This window comes from Heterodontus francisci, chromosome 4 (assembly GCF_036365525.1).
Source record: "Heterodontus francisci isolate sHetFra1 chromosome 4, sHetFra1.hap1, whole genome shotgun sequence".
In the NCBI taxonomy this organism is placed as follows: domain Eukaryota; kingdom Metazoa; phylum Chordata; class Chondrichthyes; order Heterodontiformes; family Heterodontidae; genus Heterodontus; species Heterodontus francisci.
The window spans coordinates 88,092,940-88,119,594 of NC_090374.1; the positions used below are offsets into that span (position 1 = coordinate 88,092,940).

A 26,655-nucleotide genomic window follows, 5' to 3' on the forward strand; every position below is an offset into this window, starting at 1 on the left:
GTATTTGGATTATCAAAAAACATTTGACAGCGTGGTGCAAAAGAGGTTATTACTCAAAATTAGGGCTCATAGGATTGGGGTAATATAATAACATGGCAACAGAGAGTAGGAATAAATGGGTCATTTTCGGGTTGGCAGGCTGTAACTAGTGGGGTACAGCATGGATCAGTGCAAGGGCCTCAGCTATTTACAATCTATATCAAAGATTTAGATGAGGAGATTGAACAAAATGGGGCGGCGCAGTGGCTAGCACCACAGCCTCACAGCTCCAGCGACCCGGGTTCAGTTCTGGGTACTGCCTGTGTGGAGTTTGCAAGTTCTCCCTGTGACCGCGTGTGTTTCCACCAGGTGCTCCGGTTTCCTCCCACAGCCAAAGACTTGCAGGTTGATAGGTAAATTGGCCATTGTAAATTGGTGATAGGAGAATTGTGGGGATGTGAGAGGGAACATGGGATAATGTAGGATTAGTATAAATGGGTGGTTGATGGTCGGCACAACTCGGTGGGTCGAAGGGCCTGTTTCGGTGCTGTATTTCTCTATGAATCTATGAAAATGACCTAGCTTTGCTGACAATACAAAATTAGGTTGGAAAGTAAGCTGCGAAGAGAACGCAAAGAAGCTGGAAAATGATTTAGACAGGTTAAGTGATTGGGCAAAATGTGGCAGCTAGAATATAATGAGAGGAAATGTGAAGTTACCCACTTTGGTTAACAAATAAGTAGAAAAAGCAGAATATTTTTGAAATGATGAGAGGCTGGGAGATGTTGATATTCCAAGGGACCTGGGTGTCCCTGTATATGAATCACAGAAAGTTAACTTGCAAATACAGCAAATGATTAGGAAAGCAAATAGAATGTTAGCCTTTATTACAAAAGGATTGAAGTATAAGAGTAAAGAAGTCTTACTGGAATTGTATAAAGCCTTGGGGGAGAACACACCTGCAATGCTTTGTACACTTTTTGTTTCTTACCTAATCACTTAACCTGTCTTAGAGGGAGTGGATCAAAGGTTCGCTGGACCTGGAATGAGAGAATTGTCCTATGCAGAAAGATTGAGCAGATGAGGCCTCTATTCCCCAGAGTTTAGAAGAATGAAAGGTGATCTTGAAACATAATAAATCCTAAGGGGCTTGACGGGGAGGATGTTTCCCCTGGGTGGGGAGTCTAAAATTAGGAGTCACAGTTTCAGAATAAGGGGTCAACCATTTAGGACTGAAATGAGGAGAAATTTCTTCTCTCAAAGGTGATGAACCTTTGGAATTCCCTACCCCACAGAGCTGGGATGCTCAGTCATTGAGTATGTTCAAGTCAGAGATAGATAAATCTTTGGATACGAAGGAAATCAAAGGATATGGGGATAGTGCAGAAAGTGTAGCTGATGTTGAAGATCAGCCATGATCTTGTTGAAAGGCAGAGCAGGCTCAAAGGACTGAATGGCTTACTCTTGCTTCTATTTCTTATGTTCTTATTTTCTTACTGGTCAAGAGGGTAAGGAGAAGAAGGATAGGTTAGCAGTCACAGTCTCATAGAATGGCACTTGTGACTTTGATTTGGGCCGTTTCAGTACTGTGGCAGGGGCAGAAACATGATTGGAGGACTTTGAAAAGAAAGGGAGGTCGGAGATAGGTGCAAGGTCAGAGGGGTTAAGGTACAGAGAAGATGTTTCTACATGTGAGACAAAAACTAGGGCCCATAAATATAAGATAATCATCAATGAATCCAATAAGAAATTCAGGACAAACTTCTTTACCCAGGGAGTGGTTAGAATGTAGAACTTACTTTCGTAAGGAGCGGTTGAAGAAAATAGCATAGATGCATTTTAAGGGAATCTAGATAAACATCAGGGAGAAAAGGATAGAAGCTAATGCTGATAGGGTTAGATGAAGGGAAGAAGCTATTGTGGGGCGTAAACACTGGCCTGGATCACTTGAGACTAATGGCCTATTTCTGCACTGTACATTCTATGTAATTCTAGGTATTAAAAATGTATTTGTGCAATACCTCAAAAGTGATATGTTACGAGAATATTGATGTGGTAATTTGACAATATAAATGGGCAATTTCATCAGAAACCTACTGTTTATATTACAGTAACAATGTGAGTAAATTCACAGGAATGCCTGCTCTATTAAAAGTTTATTAATTTTTCATGAATACAAATAGACTGACAAAAAAATTCACTACTTTGCCTTCAGTAACAAACTTTACTTTACTTTTTGTAGGATTGTTGAAAAGGGATATTACAGTGAAAAAGATGCTGCAGGTGCTGTCGAACAAATTCTGAAGGCAGTTGCAGTAAGTTTTATTACTGTCATTCACATTAATATTTGACCTTGGAGATCCTGATTTTTGATCTTTCAAAGTTTCAGACTGGAAATCTCAACTAAAAACACTTAAAACACTACCCTATGGTGAAATTATGTACAATTCAAAATACCCAGAAGTACATTTTCTTCTGTGCAATATTGGTAGTAGAAAGTTGTGTGGGTTTCTTTACATTTATACTCATGTTGCTTTTTACTACTACTAGAGAATAAAAGGAAGCATGCTCTTTAATATATGATATAAAAATTTGTTTCACTGTTCTAGTTTTCTACATTGACTATTTTTTACACATTTATGTAGTACATAGATAAGCAAAAGGGGATGCTCTACTTGTGATTGGTTAAAACCTGGTAGCAGTAGCCAGGTTCATGGCACCGTGGCTGGCTCTGCTGTTTAGAAGGGCGGGAAAAAGAGTGGAAGGGCTATAGTCATAGGGGATTCGATTGTAAGGGGAGTAGATAGGCGGTTCTGTGGTCGAAAACGAGACTGCCGAATGGTATGTTGCCTCCCAGGTGCACGGGTCAGGGATGTCTCAGATCGGCTGCAGAACATTCTGAAGGGGGAGGGTGAACAGCCAGTTGTCGTTGTGCACATAGGCACCAATGATATAGGTAAAAAACGGGATGAGGTCCTACAAGCAGAATTTAGGGAATTAGGAGCCAAGTTAAAAAGTAGGACCTCAGAGGTAGTAATCTCAGGATTGCTGCCAGTGCCACGTGCTAGTCAGAGTAGAAATGAAAGAATAGTCAGGATGAATGCGTGGCTTGAGAGATGGTGCAGGAGGGAGGGGTTCAGATTTTTGGGACATTGGGACCGGTTCTGGGGGAGGTGGGACTATTACAAATTGGACGGTCTACACCTGGGCCGGACTGGAACCAATGTCCTTGGGGGTGCTTTTGCTAACGCTGTTGGGGAGGGTTTAAACTAATGTGGCAGGGGGATGGGAACCAAATGAGGAGGTCAGTGGACAGTAAGGAGGTAGTAACTAAAGCCTGTAAGGAACTAGATAATGAAGTCAGCGTGACTAAGGGGAAGAGTAGGCAGGGAGCAGATGATGAACGCAAAGGGACTGGTGGTCTGAGGTGCATTTGTTTTAATGCAAGAAGTGTAGTAGGTAAGGCAGATGAACTTAGGGCTTGGATTAGTACCTGGGAGTATGATGTTTTTGCTATTACTGAGACTTGGTTGAGGGAAGGGCACGATTGGCAACTAAATATCCCAGGATATCGATGCTTCAGGCGGGATAGAGAGGGAGGTAAAAGTGGTGGAGAAGTTGCATTACTGGTCAAAGAGGAAATCACAGCTGTGCTGAAGGAGGGCACTATGGACGACTCGAGCAGTGAGGCAATATGGGCAGAACTCAGAAATAGGAAGGGTGCGGTAACAATGTTGGGGCTGTACTACAGGCCTCCCAACAGCGAGCGTGAGATAGAGGTACAAATATGTAAACAGATTATGGAAAGATGTAGGAGCAACAGGGTGGTGGTGATAGGAGATTTTAATTTTCCCAACATTGACTGGGATTCACTTAGTGTTAGAGATCTAGATGGAGCAGAATTTGTAAGGAGCATCCAGGAGGGTTTTCTAGAGCAGTATGTAAATAGTCCAACTCGGGAAGGGGCCATACTGGACCTGGTGTTGGGGAATGAGCCCGGCCAGGTGGTTGAAGTTTCAGTAGAGGACTACTTTGGGAATAGTGATCACAATTCCGTAAGTTTTAGAATACTCATGGACAAAGACGAGAGTGGTCCTAAAGGAAGAGTGCTAAATTGGGGGAAGGCCAACTATACCAAAATTCGGCAGGAGCTGGGGAATGTAGATTGGGAGCAGCTGTTTGAAGATAAATCCACATTTGTTATGTGGGAGGCTTTTAAAGAGAGGTTGATTAGCGTGCAGGAGAGACATGTTCCTGTGAAAATGAGGGATAGAAATGGCAAGATTAGGGAACCATGGATGGCAGGTGAAATTGTGAAACTAGCTAAGAGGAAAAAGGAAGCATACATAAGGTCCAGGCGGCTGAAGAAAGACGAAGCTTTGGAAGAATATCGGGAATGTAGGACCAATCTGAAACGAGGAATTAAGAGGGCTAAAAGGGGTCATGAAATATCTTTAGCAAACAGGGTTAAGGAAAATCCCAAAGCCTTTTATTCATATATAAGGAGCAAGAGGGTAACTAGAGAAAGGATTGGCCCACTCATGGACAAAGGAGGAAAATTATGCGTGGAGTCAGAGAAAATGGGTGAGATTCTAAACGAGTACTTTGCATCGGTATTCACTGAGGAGAGGGACATTACGGATGTTGAGGTTAGGGATAGATGTTTGATTACTCTAGGTCAAGTCGGCATAAGGAGGGAGAAAGTGTTGGGTATTCTAAAAGGCATTAAGGTGGACAAGTCCCCAGGTCCGGATGGGATCTATCCCAGGTTACTGAGGGAAGCGAGAGAGGAAATAGCTGGGGCCTTAACAGATATCTTTGCAGCATCCTTAAACACGGGTGAGGTCCCGGAGGACTGGAGAATTGCTAATGTTGTCCCCTTGTTTAAGAAGGGTATCAGGCATAATCCAGGTAATTATAGACCGGTGAGCCTGACGTCAGTGGTAGGGAAGCTGCTGGAGAAGATACTGAGGGATAGGATCTATTCCCATTTGGAAGAAAATGGGTTTATCAGTGATAGGCAACATGGTTTTGTGCAGGGAAGGTCATGTCTTACCAACTTAATAGAATTCTTTGAGGAAGTGACAAAGTTGATTGATGAGGGAAGGGCTGTAGATGTCATATACATGGACTTCAGTAAGGCGTTTGATAAGGTTCCCCATGGTAGGTTGATGGAGAAAATGAAGTCGCATGGGGTCCAGGGTGTACTAGCTAGATGGATAAAGAACTGGCTGGGCAACAGGAGACAGAGAGTAGCAGTGGAAGGGAGTTTCTCAAAATGGAGACGTGTGACCAGTGGTGTTCCACAGGGATCCGTGCTGGGACCACTGTTGTTTGTGATATACATAAATTATTTGGAGGAAAGTATAGGTGGTCTGATTAGCAAGTTTGCAGACGACACTAAGATTGGTGGAGTAGCAGATAGTGAAGGGGACTGTCAGAGAATACAGCAGAATATAGATAGATTGGAGAGTTGGGCAGAGAAATGGCAGATGGAGTTCAATCCAGGCAAATGCGAGGTGATGCATTTTGGAAGATCCAATTCAAGAGTGGACTATACAATAAATGGAAAAGTCCTGGGGAAAATTGATGTACAGAGAGATTTGGGTGCTCAGGTCCATTGTTCCCTGAAGGTGGCAATGCAGGTCAATAGAGTGGTCAAGAAGGCATACGGCATGCTTTCCTTCATCGGACGGGGTATTGAGTACAAGAGTTGGCAGGTCATGTTACAGTTGGTTCGGCCACATTTGGAATACTACGTGCAGTTCTGGTCGCCACATTACCAAAAGGATGTAGATGCTTTGGAGAGGATGCAGAGGAGGTTCACCAGGATGTTGCCTGGTATGGAGGGCGCTAGCTATGAAGAGAGGTTGAGTAGATTAGGATTATTTTCATTAGAAAGACGGAGGTTGAGGGGGGACCTGATTGAGGTGTACAAAATCATGAGAGGTATAGACAGAGTGGATAGCAAGAAGTTTTTCCCAGAGTGGGGGATTCAATTACTAGGGGTCACGAGTTCAAAGTGAGAGGGGAAAAGTTTAGGGGGGATATGCGTGGAAAGTTCTTTACGCAGAGGGTGGTGGGTGCCTGGAACGCGTTGCCAGCGGAGATGGTAGACGCGGGCACGATAGCGTCTTTTAAGATGTATCTAGACAGATACATGAATGGGCAGGAAGTAAAGAGATACAGACCCTTAGAAAATAGGCGACAGGTTTAGATAGAGGATCTGGATCGGCGCAGGCTTGGAGGGCCGAAGGGCCTGTTCCTGTGCTGTAATTTTCTTTGTTCTTTGTTCTTTAATACAACAAGGCCTGTTTTTTGTGTTAGACACCCTTTCTAATCCAAGTTAGCTATTGGGTTCTCTGCCTTTGTGATAAGTTGCAAACTACATTTTATTATTTGGTTATTTAAATATACATATACTTACATAGATTGCTACTAGCTATTCAAGCAGATTTTCAGTGGATTTAAAGTTGAAAGTTGTCAAATGTCTGCTAATAATTTCTAATTTAGTACATTTTGTATTTAGTTTATAAAATAATTTTAAGTTCAGTTGATTAATGGGATAAGCGTGTACAGAAAAAAGAGATTTAACAATCAGTTTGTGAATCTGTCACATTGTATTATAGCTTTGCTATGGAAGATTATAATCGAAACTGTGAGCACACATTGGGGGTGTAATTGGTCTTCAACAGCTGTGTAAAACAAGTGATTGTGAATCAGCAGCCTATTTTATACCATCAAAGACAAATTTCACCCCCACCATCCTTGCCTATCAAATGAACACGTGACTTTTTCCCATTAGAGAAAACAAGTATCAATAATATTTCATAACAGCAATATTGTACCTTGGTATACAATGATCAGGCAATTCTGTAGCATTGAATAGTATGATAAGGTATATTGTGCATTAGAAAATATTCTACTTTATTGCTTCACGTTTGTTTTAGCTCATGGGAATCAAAAACAGATACTGCTTTCATTAATGATATTTTTTATTTGTTCATGGAATGTGAGCAACGCTGGCAAGGTCAGCATTTATTGCCCATCCTTAATTGCCCTTGAGAAGGTGGTGATGAGCTGTCTTCTTGAACTGCTGCAGTCCATGTGGTGTCGGTACACACACAGTGCTTTTATGGAGGGAGTTCCAGGATTTTGAAACAGCAACATTAGAAGGGCAATATAGTTCCAAGTCAGGATGGTGTGTAACTTGGAGGGAAACTTGCAGGCAGTGGTGTTCCTATGCATCTACTTCCCTTGTTCATCTAGGAGGTCGAGGTCATGGATTTGGAATGTACTGTTGAAGGAGCCTTGATGAGTTGCTGCAGTGGATCTTGCAGATGGTACACACTGCTGCCACTGTGCGCGGGTGGTGGAGGGAGTGAATGTTGAAGGTGGTGGATGGGGTGACGATCATGCGGGCTGCTTTGACCTGGATGGTGTTGAGCCTCTTGAGTGTTTTTGGAGCTGCACTCATCCAGGCAAGTGGGCAGCATTCCATCATAATCCTGACTTGTGCCTTTTAGATGGTGGACAGGCATTGGGGAGTCAAGAGGTGAGTTACTTGCTGCAGAATTCCCAGCCTCTGACCTTCTCTTGTAGTCACAATATTTATATGGCTGACCCAGTTCAATTTCTGGTCAATGGTAACCCCAGGATGTTCATGGTGGGGGATTCAACGATGGTAATGCTGTGAAGGTCAAGGGAAGATGGTTAGATTCTCTCTTGTTGGAGATGATCATTTCCTAGCACTTGTGTGGCATGATTGTTACTGGTCACTTATCAGCCCAAGCCTGTATGTTGTGGACACAGACTGCTTCAGGATCTGAGAACATAGGAAATAGGATCAGAAGTAGTCTGTTTGGCCTTTCGAGTCTGCTCTGCCATTCAATAAGATTATTGCTGATCTGATCGTGGCCTCAACTCCACTTTCCTGCCTGCCCCTGCATAATCTTTAACTCCCTTGAAGATCATAAATCTGTCTAATTCAGGCTTGAATATATGCAATGACCCAGCCTCCACTGCTGCCTGGGGTAGAGAATTCCAAAGAAGCTATTATTAAAGATGTTATAGCAGGGAACTTTGAAAAATTCAAGATAATCAGGCACAGCCAACATGGTTTTGTGAAAGGGAAATCATGTTTAACCAATTTATTGGAGTCCTTTGAAGAAGTAACGTGCTGTAGATAAAGGGAAACCAGTGGATGTACTGTACTTAGATTTCCAGAAGGCATTTGATAAGGTGCCACATCAAAGGTTATTGCAGAAAATAAAAGTTCAGGGTGTAGGAGGTAACATACTGGCATGGATAGCAGATTGACTAGCTAACAGGAAACAGAGAGTAGGCATAAATAGGTCACTTTCTGTTTGGCAAGATATAACGAGTGGTGTGCCACAGGGATCTGTGCTGGGGCCTCAACCTTTTACAAATTATATAAATGACTTGGTCGAAGGTTCCAAATGTATGGTTGCTAAATTTGCCGATGTTATGAAGATAGGTAGGAAAGTAAGTTGTGAAGAGGACATAAGCAGGCTACAAAGGAATATAGATAGGTTAAGTGAGTGGGCATAGATCTGGCAAATGGAGTATAATGTGGGAAAATGTGAAGTTGTCCATTTTGGCAGGAAGAATAAAAATGAAGCATATTATCTAAATGGTGAGATTTTGCAGAGATTTGAGATGCAGAGGGATCTGGGTGTCCAAGTACATGAATCGCAAAAGGTTAGAATGCAGGTACAGCAAGTAATTAGGAAAGCTAATAGAATGTTATCGTTTATTGTGAGAGGAATAGAATACAAAAGTAGGGAGGTTATGCTTCAGTTATACAGTGCATTGGTGAGACCACATCTGGAGTGTTGGTCTCTTTATTTAAGGAAGGTTAGAGTTATATGTAAATGTGTTGGAAGCAGTTCAGAGAAGGTTTACTAGACAAATACTTGGAATGGGTGGGTTGTCTTATGAGGAATGGTTGGACAGGCTTGGCTTGTATCCGCTGGAGTTTAGAAGAGTAAAAGACAATTTGATTGAAACATATAAGATTCTGAGAGGTCTTGACAGGGCAGATGTGGAAAGGATATTTCCTCTTGTGGGAGAATCTAGAACTAGGGATCACTGTTTAAAAATAAGGGGTCACCCATTTTAAGACAGAGATGAGGAGAAATTTTTTCTCTCGGGGGTTGTGGGTCTTTGGAACGCTGTTCCTCAAAAGGCGGTAGAAGCAGAGTCTTTGAAAATTTTTAAGACAGAGGTAGATAGATTCTTGATAAGCAAGGGGGTGAAAGGTTATCGGGGTAGGTGGGAATGTGAAATTGAGGTTACAATCAGATCAGCCATGATCTTGTTGAATGGCGGAGCAGATTCAAGGGGCCAAGTGCTCCTAATTTGTATGTTCGTATGAAAAGATTAACGACCTTTGAGATAAGAAATTCCACCTCATTTCCGTCTTAAATGGGAGATCCCTAATTCTGAAAATGTGCCCCTAGTTCTAGATTCCCCCACAATGGGAAACATTCAGCATCTACCCTATCCGGTCCATCAGAATCTTATATGTTTCAATAAGATCATAAGGCCCCAACTTGCTCAACCTTTCCTCATAAGACAATCCCTTCATCCCAGGAATCAGCCTAGTGAACCTTCTCTGAACTGCCTCCAATGCAAGTATTTCCTTCCTTAAATAAGGAGACCAAACTGCATGCATTACTCTAGGTGTGGCCTCATCAATGCCCTGTATAGTTGTAGCAAGACATCCCTACTTTTATACTCTATCCTCCTTGCAATAAAGGCCAACATTCTATTTGCCTTCTTAATTACTTGCTGTACCTGCATGCTAACTTTTTTTGATTCATGAACGATGTTACAACCAAGGTGGGAAGGGGTGCACTGTCTTTTCTAGTTCCACTTCTGCACAAGTCACAACATATATTTAAATGTTTACCCTGTTACCGACACGGTCAATCATAGACTCTGCTCTTTATCCCAGAATAAAATATACCAACCAGGTTTCTTTAATAAACAACAAAATTATCAGTTTGTTAGAAAACAAGACATAACCAGTTATGAAGCAAAGCAATAACATACAGGTCGAAATATTAAAGTTCCCTTTTACCTTAGCCCCTCACACACAAACACATACCCAGTGGTTAACCAGAAAAAAAAGATTTTTTTTAGAGCGAGAAGAGAACACTTTGACCAAATACTTGCTGATTCTTGAAGAAAAAAAGAGAAGATATGGAAAGATATTAGTTATCCCTTTTTGGTTTGGCGTCCCAAATATGTGTAGAATGCTGTCACTGAGATCTTTCTCTGGAGTAATTCATTTGGGCGTCATCCAGCAGTTTTTTCCAGCGTCTCAGGAGAAATGTGGCAACAGGAGGTTCAAGCAGGCCTTTCAGGATGAATCCAGCATCAGTTTTTCTATTTCTTACACTCGCTTCGAAGAGCTTCTCAAAGAGATGGAAAAACTGGTGGGCTTTTCAAAGAGATGGAACAGGCTGAGCTGGGGTGACTGCTCTCCTGGCTGATTTTTAAAACACCCCCACACTTTCCAAAGCAAAACCAAAACTAATAGGCTGAATTTTATGAGCCCTTCAGCGCTGTGGATTGGGGCAGGGGTGGGGGGCCCGTAAAATACTTACGGGAACGGCCTGCCACAAGCCCCGACGCCAAGAAGACCCCACCGCATTTTACCGGAAGTGGCGAGGCTCAGTGCAGCCCCCCGCTGCTGCCAAGCAACAGGGCCTTCATTTAAATATTAACATTAATTAAGAAAAGATTCAAAGCAACTTAACTTGTCTCGGCGGCCGTCCCACACCGATTTTACGGTCGCCAGCCACAACTCGCGCGCCTTTGGAACTCCGCTCGAAGTTCCGAGGCGACACACCGACGGGGGAGGACTGAAATTATCAGGGTGGGGAGCGGGGAAAATCTTGATTGTTATTGATCATCCTACAGGACAGTAAAGAAAACATTGGGGAGGTTGGGAAAGGGCCTCCAGCTTTCGATTATTTTTTATTACAAATGTCAGAGTAATGTTGGTTTAAAAATTCAAATCTTTGCTAAGGGCAGAAGCCCTTTAAAATCGCCATTGCCGGTGACGGAGCGGCCACCCTTTCTATGTCATCGCGGGTGGCCGCTCTGCCCCCTTTCTTTAAATGATGCCGCACGCAAAATATCGTGGGGGCTCGGCGGAGGTGCTTCCGTTTTTGAAGGCTGCCAACTTCAAATCGCCCTGCTGCGATGTAGGCATCAACCAAATTAAACTTAAACTAATAAAATGCTGCTCAATATTTCAAGAGTCAAGCCTCCTGACCCCTATAATTATTGACCTGTCACTTCTCTGTAAATATCTCCCCCAAGCCAAAAGCCCCTGCTGAGTATTTATCTGAAGACTGGTGACTTCCAGTACATGTTGTTTGCAAACAAGCCCAAAAGACCTTATGATGACCTTTTTTTTTAATACAAACACGAAATCCAGTATCTATGGAATCCTTCTTTCAGATTTAAAACACAAGTCCTCAAAATTTAACAAAAAATGGAAGTACTTCTGTAACACCTCCACCCTTGGAGGAATGAAACACCATGTGTAAATGTATTTCATTACAAAGTGTGGGAAAAATAGAGGATGAAAAAATATTAAAGCAGATTAACACACTGATTCTCATTCACTCTTTACCTGTAGCTAATACAGTGCTGCTTTGTACCATCTTTGCACTCAGATAACTCAAAGCAAGTTAAATTCTGCATAAAGCATCTGCAATCACATTATTTTGCCCCACAATGTGGGTAAACTTGAAGTCATAAGGTTGCAATAGTAAACTCCATCGGAATAGTATGGCATTCTGGTTTTTGAATTTTTCCACAAAGGCTAGGGGGTTATAATCAGCATATACCCATGCCACTCTGTAGTCATGGCAGACATAGACCTCAAAATGCGTAAGAGCTAGTAATAAGCCTAGGGTTTCTTTTTCCACTGTTGAATATCTTTTTTGGTGTCAATTTAGCTTTTTGGAAAAGTAACTGTTACAACCATGGCTTACAAGGGAAATTAGAGATAGCATTAGATCCAAGGAGGAGGCATATAAATTTTGCCAGGAAAAACAACAGACCTGAGGATTGGGAGCAGTTTAGAATTCAGCAAAGGAGGACCAAGGGATTGATTAAGAAGGGGAAAATAGAGTACGAGAGCAAGCTTGCGGGGAACATAAAAACTGACTGTAAAAGTTTCTGTAGGTATGTGAAGAGAAAAAGATTGGTGAAGACAAATGTAGGTCCCTTACAGTCAGAAACTGGGGAATTTATTATGGGGAATAAAGAAATGGCTGACAACTAAATACATACTTTGGTTCTGTCTTCACAAAGGAGGACACAAATGTCATACCAGAAATGTTGGGGAACACAGGGCTTAGTGAGAGAGTGGAACTGAAAGAAATCAGTATTAGTAGAGAAATGGTGTTGGGGAAATTGATGGTATTGAAGGCCAATAAATCCCCAGGGCCTGATGGTATGCATCCCAGAGTACTTAAGGAAGTGGCCCTAGAAATAGTGAATGCATTGGTGGTCATCTTCCAAGATTCTATAGACTCTGGAACAGTTCCTACAGATTGGAGGGTAGCTAATGCAACCCCATTATTTAAAAAGGGAGGTAGAGAGAAAGCAGGGAATTATAGACCAGTCAGCTTGACGTCGGTAGTGGGGAAAATTCTAGAGTCCATTATCAAAGGTTTTATAGCAAAGCACTTAGAGAACAGTGGTAGAATTGGGCAGAGTCAGCATGGATTCACAAAAGGGAAATCATACTTGTCAAATCTACTAGAATTCTTCGAGGATGTAACTAGTAGAGTTGATGAGGAGAAGCCAGTGGATGTGGTTTATTTGGACTTTCAGAAGGCTTTCGACAAAGTCCCACATAAGAGATTGGCATTAAAGCGCATGGGATTGGGGTAGTGTATTGCGATGGATAGAAAATTGGTTGGCGGACAGGAAACAAAGAGTAGGGATAAATGGGTCTTTTTCCAAATGGCAGGCAGTGACTAGTGGGGTACCGCAGGGATCGGTGCTAGGACCCCAGCTATTCACAATGTACATTAATGATTTAGATGAGGGAACTAAATGTAATATCTCCAAATTTGCAGATGACACAAAACTGGGTGGAAGGGTGAGTTGTGAGGAGGATGCAGAGAGGCTTCAGGGTGATTTGGACAAGTTGAGTGAGTGGGCTAATGCATGGCAGATGCAGTATAATGTAGATAAATGTGAGGTTATCCACTTTGGTAGCAAAAACAGGAAGGCAGATTATTATCTGAACGGCTATAAACTGAGAGAGAGGAATGTGCAGCGAGACCTGAGTGTTCTCGTACACCAGTCGCTGAAGGTAAGTATGCAGGTGCAACAGGCGGTAAAAAAGGCAAATGGTATGTTGGCCTTCATAGCGAGAGGATTCGAATACAGGAGCATGAATGTCTTGCTGCAATTATACAGGGCCTTGGTGAATATTGTGTGCAGTTTTGTTTCCTGCTATAGAAGGAGTGAAGCAAAGGTTTACCAGACTAATTCCTGGGATGGTGGGACTGACCTATGAGGAGAGATTGAGTCGGTTAGGATTATATTCGCTGGAGTTCAGAAGAGTGAGGGGGGGGATCTCATAGAAACCTATAAAATTCTAACAGGACTTGACAGGGTAGATGCAGGAAGGATGTTCCCGATGGTGGGGGCATCCAGAACCAGGGGTCATAATCTAAGGATACGGGGTAAACCTTTCAGGACTGAGATGGGGAGAAATTTCTTCATCCAGAGAGTGGTGAGCCTGGAGAATTCGCTACCACAGTAAGCAATTGAGGCCAAAACATTGTGTGTTTTCAAGAAGGAGTTAGATATAGCTCTTGGGTCTCAAGGGATCAAAGGGTATGGGGCGAAAGCGGGAACAGGCTACTGAGTTTGATGATCAGCCATGATCATAATGAATGTCGGAGCAGGCTCAAAGGGCCGAATGGCCTACTCCTGCTCCTATTTTCTATGTTTTCTACGTTTTTCTATGACCCCGTGAGGAAGATGTCCTGGAGGCTCTCTTAGCCTTCACCTGGCCTTACCATAACAGGGTTTAATTTTAAACACACCATGTTTTTAGCTGCCCCTTGGTGAATCCTTGTTCACCGCTTTCCAATTATAAGACAAAGAAACCAGCACAACCAGATTTTCTTAGGTTTAAAGAAGAAAGATTCAACTTTACTTAACTTAAACTCTAATTCGGTTGACGCCTACGGATACACAACGCGCCCACGCTAGCATGCATACGGGATACACATGCAAATAGAGACTGAAAAGAACGGAAGAAAAATAAAGTGGAAATGTTTGATGCAATATCTGAAGAGTTTTTGTTACAGTTTTTCGAACTCACTGTGGAGTCCTTGATTGTAGGTAGATCTTGCTTTTCTTTGGGGCCCCATATTCTTCTTAAGCCTTGTTCGCTGTAGGAGACTTTTCTCTCTTGGGGTTCATGTGTCTTCAGTGGATTCAGAGGCTTGTGAGAAAAAGATGGGAGCAGACAGGAGAGATCTTCTCAGTCCAGGAGCGAACAGACACTCTGGGTTCAAACTGTTTCTACAGTTCAGACAAACCTAGGTTGCCAAGCAGGTTAGTCATGTGACTAACTGGTCTGACCACGTCTTGGATTGTATCACGTCAGCAGTCTCTGGAATGCTCCTTTGACACACAATACCTGGTGATCAAGGTCCATTGTGGGTTGAATGTGTCAGGGAATGGTCCTTCGTCCTTCCAATCACCATCTGTCAATATGCAAAAGTCTTTTCCAGCCAAGGCTGATCTGTTAAACAAGTTGCTACTTCACTCCAGTAGAAATTTAATATTAATGTTCAATGACAAAATTAATGTGCCTAATTCTTGGCAGGTGAGGGCCTAGCATGACACTTCCACACCTAGAGAAATGAAATGCGATTTGAGAAAAGCACATTTCATTAAAAGGATTGAGAGAAAATATAAGATACAGAAAAAAAGGCAATTTCTCTCATTTGTTCACAAATCCTAAAACTTATTACAATCGCCCCTTTTTTGGGATCCCAATAAACATGTTGTTCTTTTTTGGGGATGTTTCTCTTCCATTTGCCCATTTCCATGGCAGCCTAGGGTCTTTGTTCCTGCTCAGGTAATTTTTTTTTCAGGAGAGGCAGTAGTGGGTGGGTCTATCCCGAACTCTCTTTCAGTGCTTTGCTGAGTCATGCAAAGTCTTTTGACTTTGGGGAATAGGTGGTTCTCTTTGGTTCTGACTGTGCGGAAGGATGCTTTGCTAATCCCCCCTTTGTCCCAGAGGACACTCCTGCCTGCAGGTATTTGTGCAGACTCTACTGCACTCCCCTGTGGAACTTCGACTAGGTGAGACATCAGCCTCACGTTTTCTCTGCCCCCTAGAGGTCTTTCTTTGTCTCTGTAGTTTCCTGTAAATGCTGTTAGCTGCTCTGGTGGGGTACTTCCAGTGTCTGCATTTACGTAGGAGGATGTGGGATCTAACTTTTCACATTTTTCGGGTTTGGCTGACCGGACAGCAGGGGTTTTCATCCGGGATTCCTCCCGGACTTCCTTTAACCTGCTCTCTTGGTTACTTTTTCCCCTTCTCTTTCTAAACTTTTGCCAACCTTGTGCCTGCCTATCCCCTTTTGTTCTTGGTGGGCGTCCCTTACAGTTCACCAGCCCTTGGCTGGAGGGCCCTCCTAACACTGTAAAATCAATATTCATATGACAAAATTAATATGCTTCATTTTTGGCAGGTGGGATGGTGTGCATGACAGAGTGAATGTGTGTGTGTGAGGTTGCAATCATTTCGGGATTTGTTTAAAATTAGTTATTTTTTTCTATGAGAAAACCTGTCATTTATCTGTTTATTTGACCCTAAAGACCCTTAGGGACTAAAGCATCATTTTAACAAAACACGATTGTGGTCAGTTGGGAGGTGAACAGTGGGAGCCACCCACGCCCCTTACCGCCTGTCCGTAACAAGATTGTAACTTATACATGCATTCATTTATATATTATATATATATTATGGGCTGTACTTGTGGTGCCAGTAGCTGTGCACGTTCACGATGACAGGGCAGACCCTGCGACTTCCGGAGTGCACAGTGCACTAATCGGAAAGTTTGCGTTGGGCCAACTAACACTACTCGTGAGGCTTCACTACTTTAAATGGCAAGTATGGAACCAGCACATATTTGGACTCATTGCCCACTAATTCTGAATTAATTACACTTTAAAATTTTACATCTGTATTTCCAGGTGTAAGGAGCTTCCTCTTAATTCACGGATTGTTAATGAGTAATCCCATGCCTTTTTAAAAGATAAAATGGAGAAATCTTGTTATAAAGTCCAATCTGACTTTTTAGCATGATTTATCAGACTTTTTAAATATCACTTTTTAAAACTATTTATCTGATCAAAATTAATGTACTTTTAGAAAATATGTTTACATTTTTAATTTTGAAGAAAATGTTTACATTTTTAAGTTTTTTAAATGAATGTCTTCTATATGATTTTCCAATGCCTTTTTAATACAATTTTCCAATGTCTTTTTTGATTTTCTGTACCTTTTTAAATGTGATTCTTAATGTGTACTTCTTTCAATTTAGTATACTGTATTTGTTGCTCACAATGCAGTCTGTTCTACATTAGGGAGACCAAACACAGATTGGGTGACCACTTTGCAGAACATCTCCATTCAGTCTGCAAACGTGAACCTGAGTTTCCGCTCCCCTGTCATTTTAATTCTCCACCTTGCTCTCACGCGGACCTCTGTCCTCGGCCTCCTGCACTGTAACAAAGAAGGTCAACTTAAGCTTGAGGAACAGAATCTCGTCTTTCAATTCAGCACTTTCAGCCTTCCTGACTCAACGTTGAGTTCAACAATTTCAGACTGTAATTTCTGCCCCCATTTTGTTTTCTTTTCCTTTTGCAGGTTTCGGGTATACTCTTGTTTTTCTCTTGTTTTTGATTTTGGATGGCAGCTGTTCATCATTCTACCATTCACACCTTCTCTAAACACATCTTTTCTTTCTTTACTTGTCGTATTACCACTCCCTTTGGCCTTGCACCACCAACTCTTTTTTGTCATTTAATCTGTCCTGCCCTTCGCCCTATCCCAGACCTTCCCTTTTGCTCCTTTCCCACCCTCTCCCCTTTCACTTGCTTAAAACTTTCTAAATCTGTAAACTTTGTCAATTCTGATGAAAGGTCATCGACTTGAAATGCTAACTGTTTTTCTGTCCACAGATGCTGCCTGACCTGCTGAGTATTTCCAGTGTCTTCTGTTTTTAATCAGCTTTACGCTGGTCAACCATTAATTAATTTAGATTCACTTGTTACCAGCTGTACAACATGAGTGGGCGTGGTTTGTACAGCACTGTAAATTGAGTCACTTGTTAGGTTTATGATTACTTCAGAACAGAACTTAGAGAATTGAATCCCTCTTAGAAATAAATAATTTGTATTTATATAGCATTTTCTCATGTTCTCAGAATAACCCAAAGAATTTACATTACAGCCAATGGATTACTTTGAAATGTGGCCACTTATGTAGGCAAACATGGCATGCAGTTTGCACACAAACAGCAAATGAATGACTGACCAGATAATCTGTTTTTGGTGGTATTGGTTGAGGGAAGACTGTTAGTCAGGACATTGGGAGAACTCCCAGCTCTTTTTTTCAAATAATACAGCAACTCCTTGGCAACATAAATCAGATTTCTCAAAGGTAGAAATTGCTGCAGAGGAGGAGCTTCTGAACAAGTCGATTTCTGGTAAGATACAGCTAGCATGGGGAATATTCATTAAAGGAATGTTAGTTAAATATTAATAAAACCATGTTGGCAGCATTTGGCATGTTGGAAACAATTGTGTTTCAGAACCTCTGTCCTTCTTCCCTGGCATCAGAAAGTGTGAAACTGTGCTAGTGAAAGATTTATTTTTGTGCAAATTATTTTGGTTTTACTATTGCAAAACAGAATTTTGCCCAATCTTTTTCATCCCTGCAGTGTTAGCTGCAGTATTTACAATAGGGGATAACATAAAAGATGCTTATCAGAGTTTGGGACTTCCTACTTTTTTTTTGAAGTATTTTATTTCCTTCCCATTCTTAAGTTTTCTAATGTAACAAGCACTATGCTTCACAAAGAATGGGCAGGTGATCAACTAGCTCCCAAGTCTCTTGGTCGTGCTGCTCTGAAATGACCACTAGGAAAAGCAACAGAGTGGCTGGACTGTGTCTCGCTTCTTCTCTGAGAAATGTGTTTGACTACCACTTGGCACGTCTCTGTGGTAGCAAGGCTGAAATCAGAGGGCTGGATTTTACCAGCCCTATGGAGATGTGCTGGGAGGTGGGACGGCTGGTCAAATGGCGGCAGAAGGCGTCGGGAAGGGAGCCCGATATCTTCCTGCTGCCGTGGCATATTGCCAGCGGTGGGCACCTCAGCGGTGCAGCCGCTCATCCGGAGGCCAGTTGAGCCACTTAAGTACCCAATTAAGGGACAACTCCCATCCCCCACCAGCATTTTACTAGTATTGGGAAGGGCTGCTGTTGCGTAGAGAAACTGCCAGGTAAAACCTCATGGCCTCCCAGCGGGTTCTCAGGGTGGGGGGCCCTCCTTTATGGCCACTGCATGGTCCATGGTGGGGGTCCTCAATTCCTGCTCCCGCAGTCACAGTGCTGCCGCTTGAAGGTGACCACCTCCCACCCCCTGATCACCTGCCTGGCCTCGGCTCTTTAAAATAAAGTTACCTTGTCTTCGAGGGTGCCTCTCCATGGAGGTACCCTCTCCATCTTGCAGCCTTAGCAGTTACCACCTCTAATGGTGGCACCGCTGAGCTGCCAGCCATATGATTGGACGGCAGTCCCAGTGGCGGCATTTAATTGGCCCAGGGTGCCGCCGCCCGCAGGTGCGGTATCGTGTCCTGCTTTCAGTCCCGGTGGCGGGACTTCTTAGCTCCTGATAAGATTGAGAATGACAGCCCACCTCCCAGAGCTGTCAGCCCAATCAGAGCAGGCTGAATTTTCCAGGCCCTTTGGAAATGGGCTGAAAAGGGCAAGGGGGCAGAATATTGGGACAGAAGACGTCGGCACGGAAGCCTGACGTCTTCACGCCGCAACTGGATATTGCAAACAGCAGCCAGCATGGCGGGAAGACATCGTACCTGAATGCAGTGGGAAGGTAATTAAGCAAATTGACAGCAATTCTCCGGGGGGTTTTGGATTTTCCAAACGGTGCACAGGAACCACGGGTCTTCAGAGCAGCCATCATGAGAGCCAGGGTGGGTTGCCAGGGAGGGTGGAGCAGCACTGGTATTGACAATTGCAGCCGGCGAGGAGGTAAATGTGCGAGCACTGCAGGCACTTGCCACCGCGGTCCCATCTGGGCAGTCGGTGTATGGTTGGATAAGGGACCCTGGTAACTGAGAGAGGCCACCTGGCATGGGCTTCATTCACTCAGGCTATGGTACCTCTAGTGAGGTGCAGAGAGGAAGGGAGTTGCAGCCACAGGTAATGGGAGAGCAGCATTCTGAGGGCCACCAGGAGGGCCTGCCTCGGGGTAGGGATGCAAGAGAAGGGCGCAAAGGAGCAAGTCACTAGCCTCCTGTGTGCAGAAGAGAGTACCGTTCAGAAAGGGTGTACCGACAGAGGCTCAGCCACCTTCAAATTCTGAGCAGCAGTGTCGTCGAAGACGGTGCCTCTCCAGCAAGGCCATCACTGATCTATGTGCTGTGATGGAGGACAAGCTAAGACACATGAGAGGTGTTAGCCACCCTATGTCAGTGGCACTGAAGGCCACCATGGTGCTGAACTCCTCCGCCTCCAGATTTTTCTGAGGATCTACTGGAGATATGTGTGTGGGATCTCCCAGTCTGCGGCTCATCAATACATTAAGAAGGTGACCGATACCCTGTTCAAGGGGGCTAGCTAATGTGTGCATGTTCGCACTGATCTGGACAGTCAATTTGAGAGAGCCATTGGGTTCGGAGCCATCGCTTGATGCCCCCAGGTGCAGGGTATGATCAACTGCACATATGTGGCCATTAAGTCTCCCACAAACCAGCCAACGGCCTTCATCAACAGGAATGGATTCCATTCCATCAATGCCCAACCAACTGGTCTGTGACCACCTCAGAAGGAATCTTCAGGTGTATGCAGGATTCCCAGGAAGCAGCCACAATACATGCATGCTTTGGCAGCACTAGGTACCACAACTTTTCCGGCCTCCCGTGCAGCTTCAGGGATGAATGCTGGCTGACAAGAGCTACCCGCTGAAGACATGGCTACTTAAGTCTGTGAGGAACCCACACACGGATGCAGAGGAAAGGTACAACACATGCCATGGGTCAAACTCAGTGACCATCGAGTTGGCCATTGGGCTCCTGAAGATGCGATTCAGCAGCCTTGATCGATCAAGTGGAGTCCTTAACTATGCCTCAGCAGGGCTCTCCGTATTATCATGGTCTGCTGTGCTCTGCACAACCTGGCACTACAGAAGGGGGCAGACATTGGACATTGAGGATATTGTGGATCATGATGCCTCTTCCAACGATGAGGATGTGGAGGAAGCTGCTGAGTAGGCGATGCAAGATAAAGGACCATCAAGCAACATGGATAAAAGGGAACCTGTAGATGTGGTGTACTGGATTTCCAGACGGCATTTGACAAGGTGCCGCATCAAAGGTTACTAAACAAAACAAGAGCCCATGGTATAGGGGGTAACATATTAGCATGGATAGTAGATTGGTTAGCTAACTGGAAACAGAGACTAGGCATAAATGGGTCATTTTCAGGTTGGCAAGCTGTAACTAGTGGTGTGCCACAGGGATCAGTGCTGAGGCCTCAACTATATCAATGACTTGGATGAAGGAACAGAATGTAAGGTTGTTAAATTTGCTGATGACACAAAGATAGGTAGGATAGTAAGTTGTGAAGAGGACATAAGTGAAGAGTCTACAAAGGGATAGAGATAGGTTAAGTGAGTGGGCAAAGATTTGGCAGATGGAGTATAATGTGGGAAAGTGTGAACTTGTCCACATTGGCCAGAAAAATAGAAGAGCAACATATTATTTAAATGGAGAGCGATTGCAGAACTCTGAGATGCAGAGGGATCTGGGTGTCCTAAAATAAAAACAGAAAGTGCTGGAAATACTCAACAGCTCAGGCAGCATCTATGGAGAGAGAAGCAGAGCTGACATTTTAGGTCTGTGACCTTTCATCAGAACTGACAAAGGTTAGAAAAGAATTAGGTTTTAAACAAGTGAAGGGGCGGGGAATTGGTGGAGAAGGGAACAAAAGCAAAGGTGTGTGATAGGGCAGAGGGCAAGAGAGATTAAATAACAAAGCTGTCATGGGACAAAGACAAAGGGCATGTTAATGCTTGAGGTGAAAGACAAAGCATTTGTCCAGAGAGAGTGTTAATGGCAGAGTAATGAGCAACTCTGTCCACATGAAAAAACAAGCGCATGGTTAAAAAATAAAATAAAATAATAAAAAATAGAAAAATATAAAATAAAGAAAAATATAAAAAAAAAGGCCAGTCATGCTCTGAAATTGTTGAACTCATGGTTGAGTCCACAAAGCTGTTGAGTGCCTAATTGAAAGATCAGGTGCTACTCCTTGAGCTTGTGTTGATGATCACTGGAACACTGCAGCAGGCCAAGGACAGACATGTGGGCATGACAGCAGGGGGTGTGTTAAAATGGCAAGCAACCGGAAGCTTGGGGTCATGCTTTCGGACTGAGCGGAGACATTCCGCAAAGCCAATCTGTAATTGGTCTCCCCAGTGTAGAGGCAACCCCATTGTGAGCAGCAAATACAGTTTACTAAATTGAAGGAAGTACAAATAAATGGCTGCTTCACCTGGAAGGAGTGTTTGTGGCTTTGGATGGTGAGGAGGTAAAAGGGCAGGTAATACACATCCTCCGATTGCATGGGAAGGTGCCTTGAGAAGGGGACAAGGTGTCGGGAGTGATGGAGGAGTGGACCGGGGTGTCGCGGAGGGAATGATCTGTTCGGAATGCTGACAGGGGAGGGGAAGGGAAGATGTGTTTGATGATGGCATCACGTTGGAGGTGGCTGGTGGGTGTCCTGGTACACGAAACACAAAAAGTTTGTATGCAGGTACATGAAGCGATTAAGAAGGCAAATGCAATGCTGTCGTTTATTGCAAGGGAAATTTAAAAGTAGAAATGTTTTGCTACAGTTGTACAGGGAATTGGTGAGACCACATCTTACAGTATTGTGTATAGTTTTGGTCTCCTTACTTAAGTAAGGATATAATTGCACTGGAAGCATCTCAGAAAAGGTTCAGTCAACTGATTCCTGGGATGAGAGGGTTATCTTATGAGGAAAGATTGGACAGGTTGGGTCTGTATTCATTGGAGTTTAGAAGGATGAGAGGTGATCTTATTGAAGGGTGTATGTTGAAAGGATGTTTCCCCTTGTGGGAGAGTCTAAAACTAGGAGGCACAGTTTAAAAATAAGTGGTCTCCCATTTAAGACAGAGGTGAGGAGAATTTTTTTCTCTCAGAGGGTCATGAGTCTGTAGAACTCTTTTCCTCGGAAAGCGGTGGAGGCAGGGTCATTAAATGTTTTTTAAAGCAGAGGTAGACAGATTCTTGACAAACAAGGAGTCAAAGGGTATCGGGGGTAGGCAGGAAAGTGGAGTTGTGTCCACAAACAGATTAGCTTATAAAATGGCTCGAGGGGCCGAATAGCCTACTCCTTCTCCTAGTTCGTATGTTCGTATGACCTCAGGGACCACAGGCAAGGCGCAATAAGGTACACGCAAGGGAGGCTCAGGATGTGCTAATACGCAGATGTTTGATATGATCCTTACTACCTGTTAGATCCTTACCAATACTATCCTTTCTGCAGCCCTGCTGTCGTCTCCATCATTTGCATTTCCATCACCCTGGGCCCAGTTGCATATTGCCCAGCGGCGAGGGTAAAGCGCCTTCCATACGTGGCTTGGTCCTTCGCATCCAGCCCCTTGAGGGAGCCAGGATATACCAAAAGTCCCAGAGGCCTACAAAACATGGAAGGAGATATGCACCACTACATTAAACCTTTCTTAAATAGAACAAGAAACGCAAGGCTTCACACTTTAACACTCTCTTCTCCGTGAACCCCCAAGTGAATCTAAGTGCTCTTCTTAAATCTCTTACATGTGCTCCTATGTAGTGCTCCCTTGCACTATCAGCTGTGGTGGAGGCAAGCTGCTGTCCTTCCTGCTCCGAGGCTTGGGCTGACAATGGCGGTCATTCTCTGGCTGCCTGAGACCTGTAAGGCCCTGTGCTGCCCTGCCAATTCCAATGTCTCCTTCTCTGTGGGGATTAGGATGCCCAGGTATGGAACCCCTCCACCGGTCCTTGCCTGTTCCTTGGCGTAATGGGCTGTCTTCTCTGGCAAGCACTAAGATGAGCACTGTTAGTCGCCTCACGGAGACAAGTACACTGCCTATGCTGGTGGCAGCCGAGCTATCCGTGATTAGGACACACAAATGCCTCCTGTCTGTGGCCACTCTCGAGAGACCTTGCTGGGGTCAGCAAGCACAGACGGGCACCTCTCACTGACATGCAGCCATACGTCTGACAGGATATGCTGCTGCCTGACCCCATTGTCACTGACTGGGTTGTCACTCCCTCTTCACCAAACTCACCCTCTCTCATTGCCACATGCAAGCCCCAAAGGGAAAAGAGGTATGGGCTACTCACCTTGGCAGAACGAATAAGCTCATTAATGCACTTGCTGGACTGGAGCCAGGTTCTGGAGGGTGACCCATGGCTGCTGACCTCTGCAAACTCTGTCCAGGCTTGCTTGGTCAGTTGAGCCGGTCTCCTCTTCCCGTCGCTGGGCAGGCATCGCTAAACTGCGGGGCCACCCAAGTTCTTCCTTATGTCATTGTCTCTGCCGATTTACTTTCCTTCTGCAGATGTCCTAGCAGTCCCCATAATACTGAGTGCTGGCAGCCCTTTAAATATGGTGCTAGCAACTGCCGTGGCATGAGCTCATGCTGCCTCCACTGCCGCTCTGCCTGACTCGGCTGCCTCAGTGCTTGGCCTCATGCCTGCCAGCTCTTCGTTGGCCGACCACCAGAAAATTGCTTGCAGCTGGTCGATTCCTACCCAAGTGGTAGCGCTATTTCTGGTTCCAATGACAGGACCTGGGGCCTAGCCACAAAATTCAGCTCGGCAGCCTCGGCATCACAACCATTAGAAATGGTCACTGCAGAGGCTGCAAGATGAAGGAGAGGGCACGAGGTGGGAATATGAGTTGTGAAGAGGATGCAAAGAGGCTTCAGTGGGTCAGTGGGATTCAGACAGGTTAAGTGAGTGGGAAGAATATGGCAGATGGAATAGAATGTGGAAAAATGTGAAGCTATCCACTTTGGTAGTAAAAATAGAAATGCAGATTATTTCTTAAATGGTGAGAGATCGGGAAGGGTCCTGGGTGTCCTTGTTCAGAAGTCACTGAAAGCTAACGTGCAGGTGCAACAAGCAATTAGGAAGGCAAATGGTATGTTGGCCATTATTGCAAGAGGATTTGATGACAGGAGTAAAGAAGTATTGCTACTATTGTATAGAGCCTTGGTGAGATTGCACCTGGGGTATTATATACAGTTTTGGTCTCCTTACCTAAGGGAGGACATACTTGCCATAGACGGAGTGCAACGACGGTTCACCAGACTGATCCTTGGGATGGCGGGATTGTCCTATGAAGAGAGAGATTGAAGAGACTGGTCCTATATTCTCTAGAGTTTAGAAGAATGAGAGGTGATCTCATTGAAGCATACAAAATTCTTACTGGGCGCAACAGGGTTGATACAGGAAGGCTATTTCCCCTGGTTGGGGTGGTCGAGAACCAGGGGACAGTCTCAGAATTTAGGACTGAGATGAGGAGGAATTTCTTCACTCAGAGAGTGGTGAATCTTTGAAATTCTCTACCCCAGAGGGCTGTGGAGGCTCAGACACTGAGTATGTTCAAGTCAGATCAATAGATTTCTAAATATTAAAGATATCAAGGGATATGGGGATAGTGTGGGAAAATGGCATGAGGTAGAAAATCAGCCATGATCTTGTTGAATGGCGGAGCAGTCTCGAGGGGCTGAATGGCATACTCCTGCTCCGACTTCCAATGTTCCTATGTCCTTTCCAGGACCTCAAAAGTATCCTTACCTTCCTCAGTCTTTTTCTCCTAAAACCTTCAAATTTTTAAAACACAGATTTACTGTCACTTAATCAATACTTAATTAACTTTATTGATGTTGGAAAATTGTTTTGTCACAGGTCCAGGTTCTAATCCATCACAGACTAATGGGATGATAATCTCCTCTTTCTGCTGGCGATAAAGCCCTACGTTAACTGAGTTTGGCAGTTTTAATCTAGATCCTATTGCTCATAGGCCTATAAAACAAAACTGCTCCTGATTTGGCATTGTCAATGGTATTCAGACAGGCCTAAGAACGGTTGCTGTGAGAAATGGAAATAATGGTATACAGTCAGATGTTATTTTTGCGGAATGAAGCAAGTTGGTCTGCAGAGAAGAGGGACCTTTACTTTGCATCAGCTGCAGTACTTGATCCTGATACTGGGATCATGAAAGGAAAGTGTTCTATTTCCCAGTACTAACATTCTTCTGTGACCTGAGCACAGTTAAAAAGGATCACTTCTTCAATTAAAAACAAATGTTGGTGGCCTTCATTCCTGCGTGCTGGTCCATCACTTTGATTTCTCAGTAATAACAAAGAATTACTATTTAATATGAGTTCAGCAATGGCAGAAAATGGGAGTCTTTCAAACTTCAGCTGATTAGAATCCAGGTCCAGCTTGTTCCTGTGAGGAAGAAAGACAAGTTTGGCAAGTTTCGGGAAGCTTGGATAACACGGGATATTGTGAGCCTAGTCAAAAAGAAAAAGGAAGCATTTGTAAGGGCTGGAAGGCTAGGAACAGATGAAGCACTTGAGGAATATAAAGACAGTAGGAAGGAACTTAAGCAAGGAGTTAGGAGGGCTAAAAGGGGTCATGAAAAGTCATTGGCAAACAGGATTAAGGAAAATCCCAAGGCTTTTTATACATAAATAAAGAGCAAGAGGGTAACCAGGGAAAGGGTTAGCCCACTCAAGGACAGAGATGGGAATCTATGCATGGAGCCAGAGGAAATGGGCGAGGTGCTAAATGAGTACTTTGCATCAATATTCACCAAGGAGAAGGACTTGGTGGATGATGAGCCAAGGGAAGGGAGTGCAGATAGTCTCAGTCATCTCATTATCAAAAAGGAGGAGGTGTTGGGTGTCTTGCAAAGCATTAAGGTAGATAAGTCCCCAGGGCCTGATGGGATCTACCCGAGAATACTGAGGGAGGCAAGGGAAGAAATTGCTGGGGCCTTGACAGAAATGTTTGCATTCTCATTGGCTACAGGTGAGGTCCCAGAGGACTGGAGAATAGCCAAGGTTGTTCCTTTGTTTAAGAAGGGTGGCAAGGATAATCCAGGAAATTATAGGCCGGTGAGCCTTACGTCAGTGGTAGGGAAACTATTAGAGAGGATTCTTCTGGACAGGATTTACTCCCATTTGGAAACAAACGAACTTATTAGCGAGAGACAGCATGGTTTTGTGAAGGGGAGGTCGTGTCTTACTAATTTGATTGAGT

At 43.9% G+C, this 26,655-nt stretch overlaps 1 protein-coding gene across 2 annotated transcripts in view; it reads left to right on the plus strand.

Moving 5' to 3' along the window:
• The window catches only part of camk4 (calcium/calmodulin-dependent protein kinase IV), a 297,761-nt gene that overhangs the window by 151,762 nt on the left and 119,344 nt on the right, over positions 1–26,655 (plus strand). Inside the window, exon 5 of one of the 2 annotated variants that reach the window (XM_068029815.1) lies at positions 2,222–2,294. The exons of the other annotated variant lie outside the window; for it this stretch is intronic. Within the exon in view, the coding sequence (XP_067885916.1) occupies positions 2,222–2,294 (73 nt within the window). The remainder of the gene's footprint in view (positions 1–2,221; positions 2,295–26,655) is intronic. 2 annotated transcript variants of the gene reach the window in all.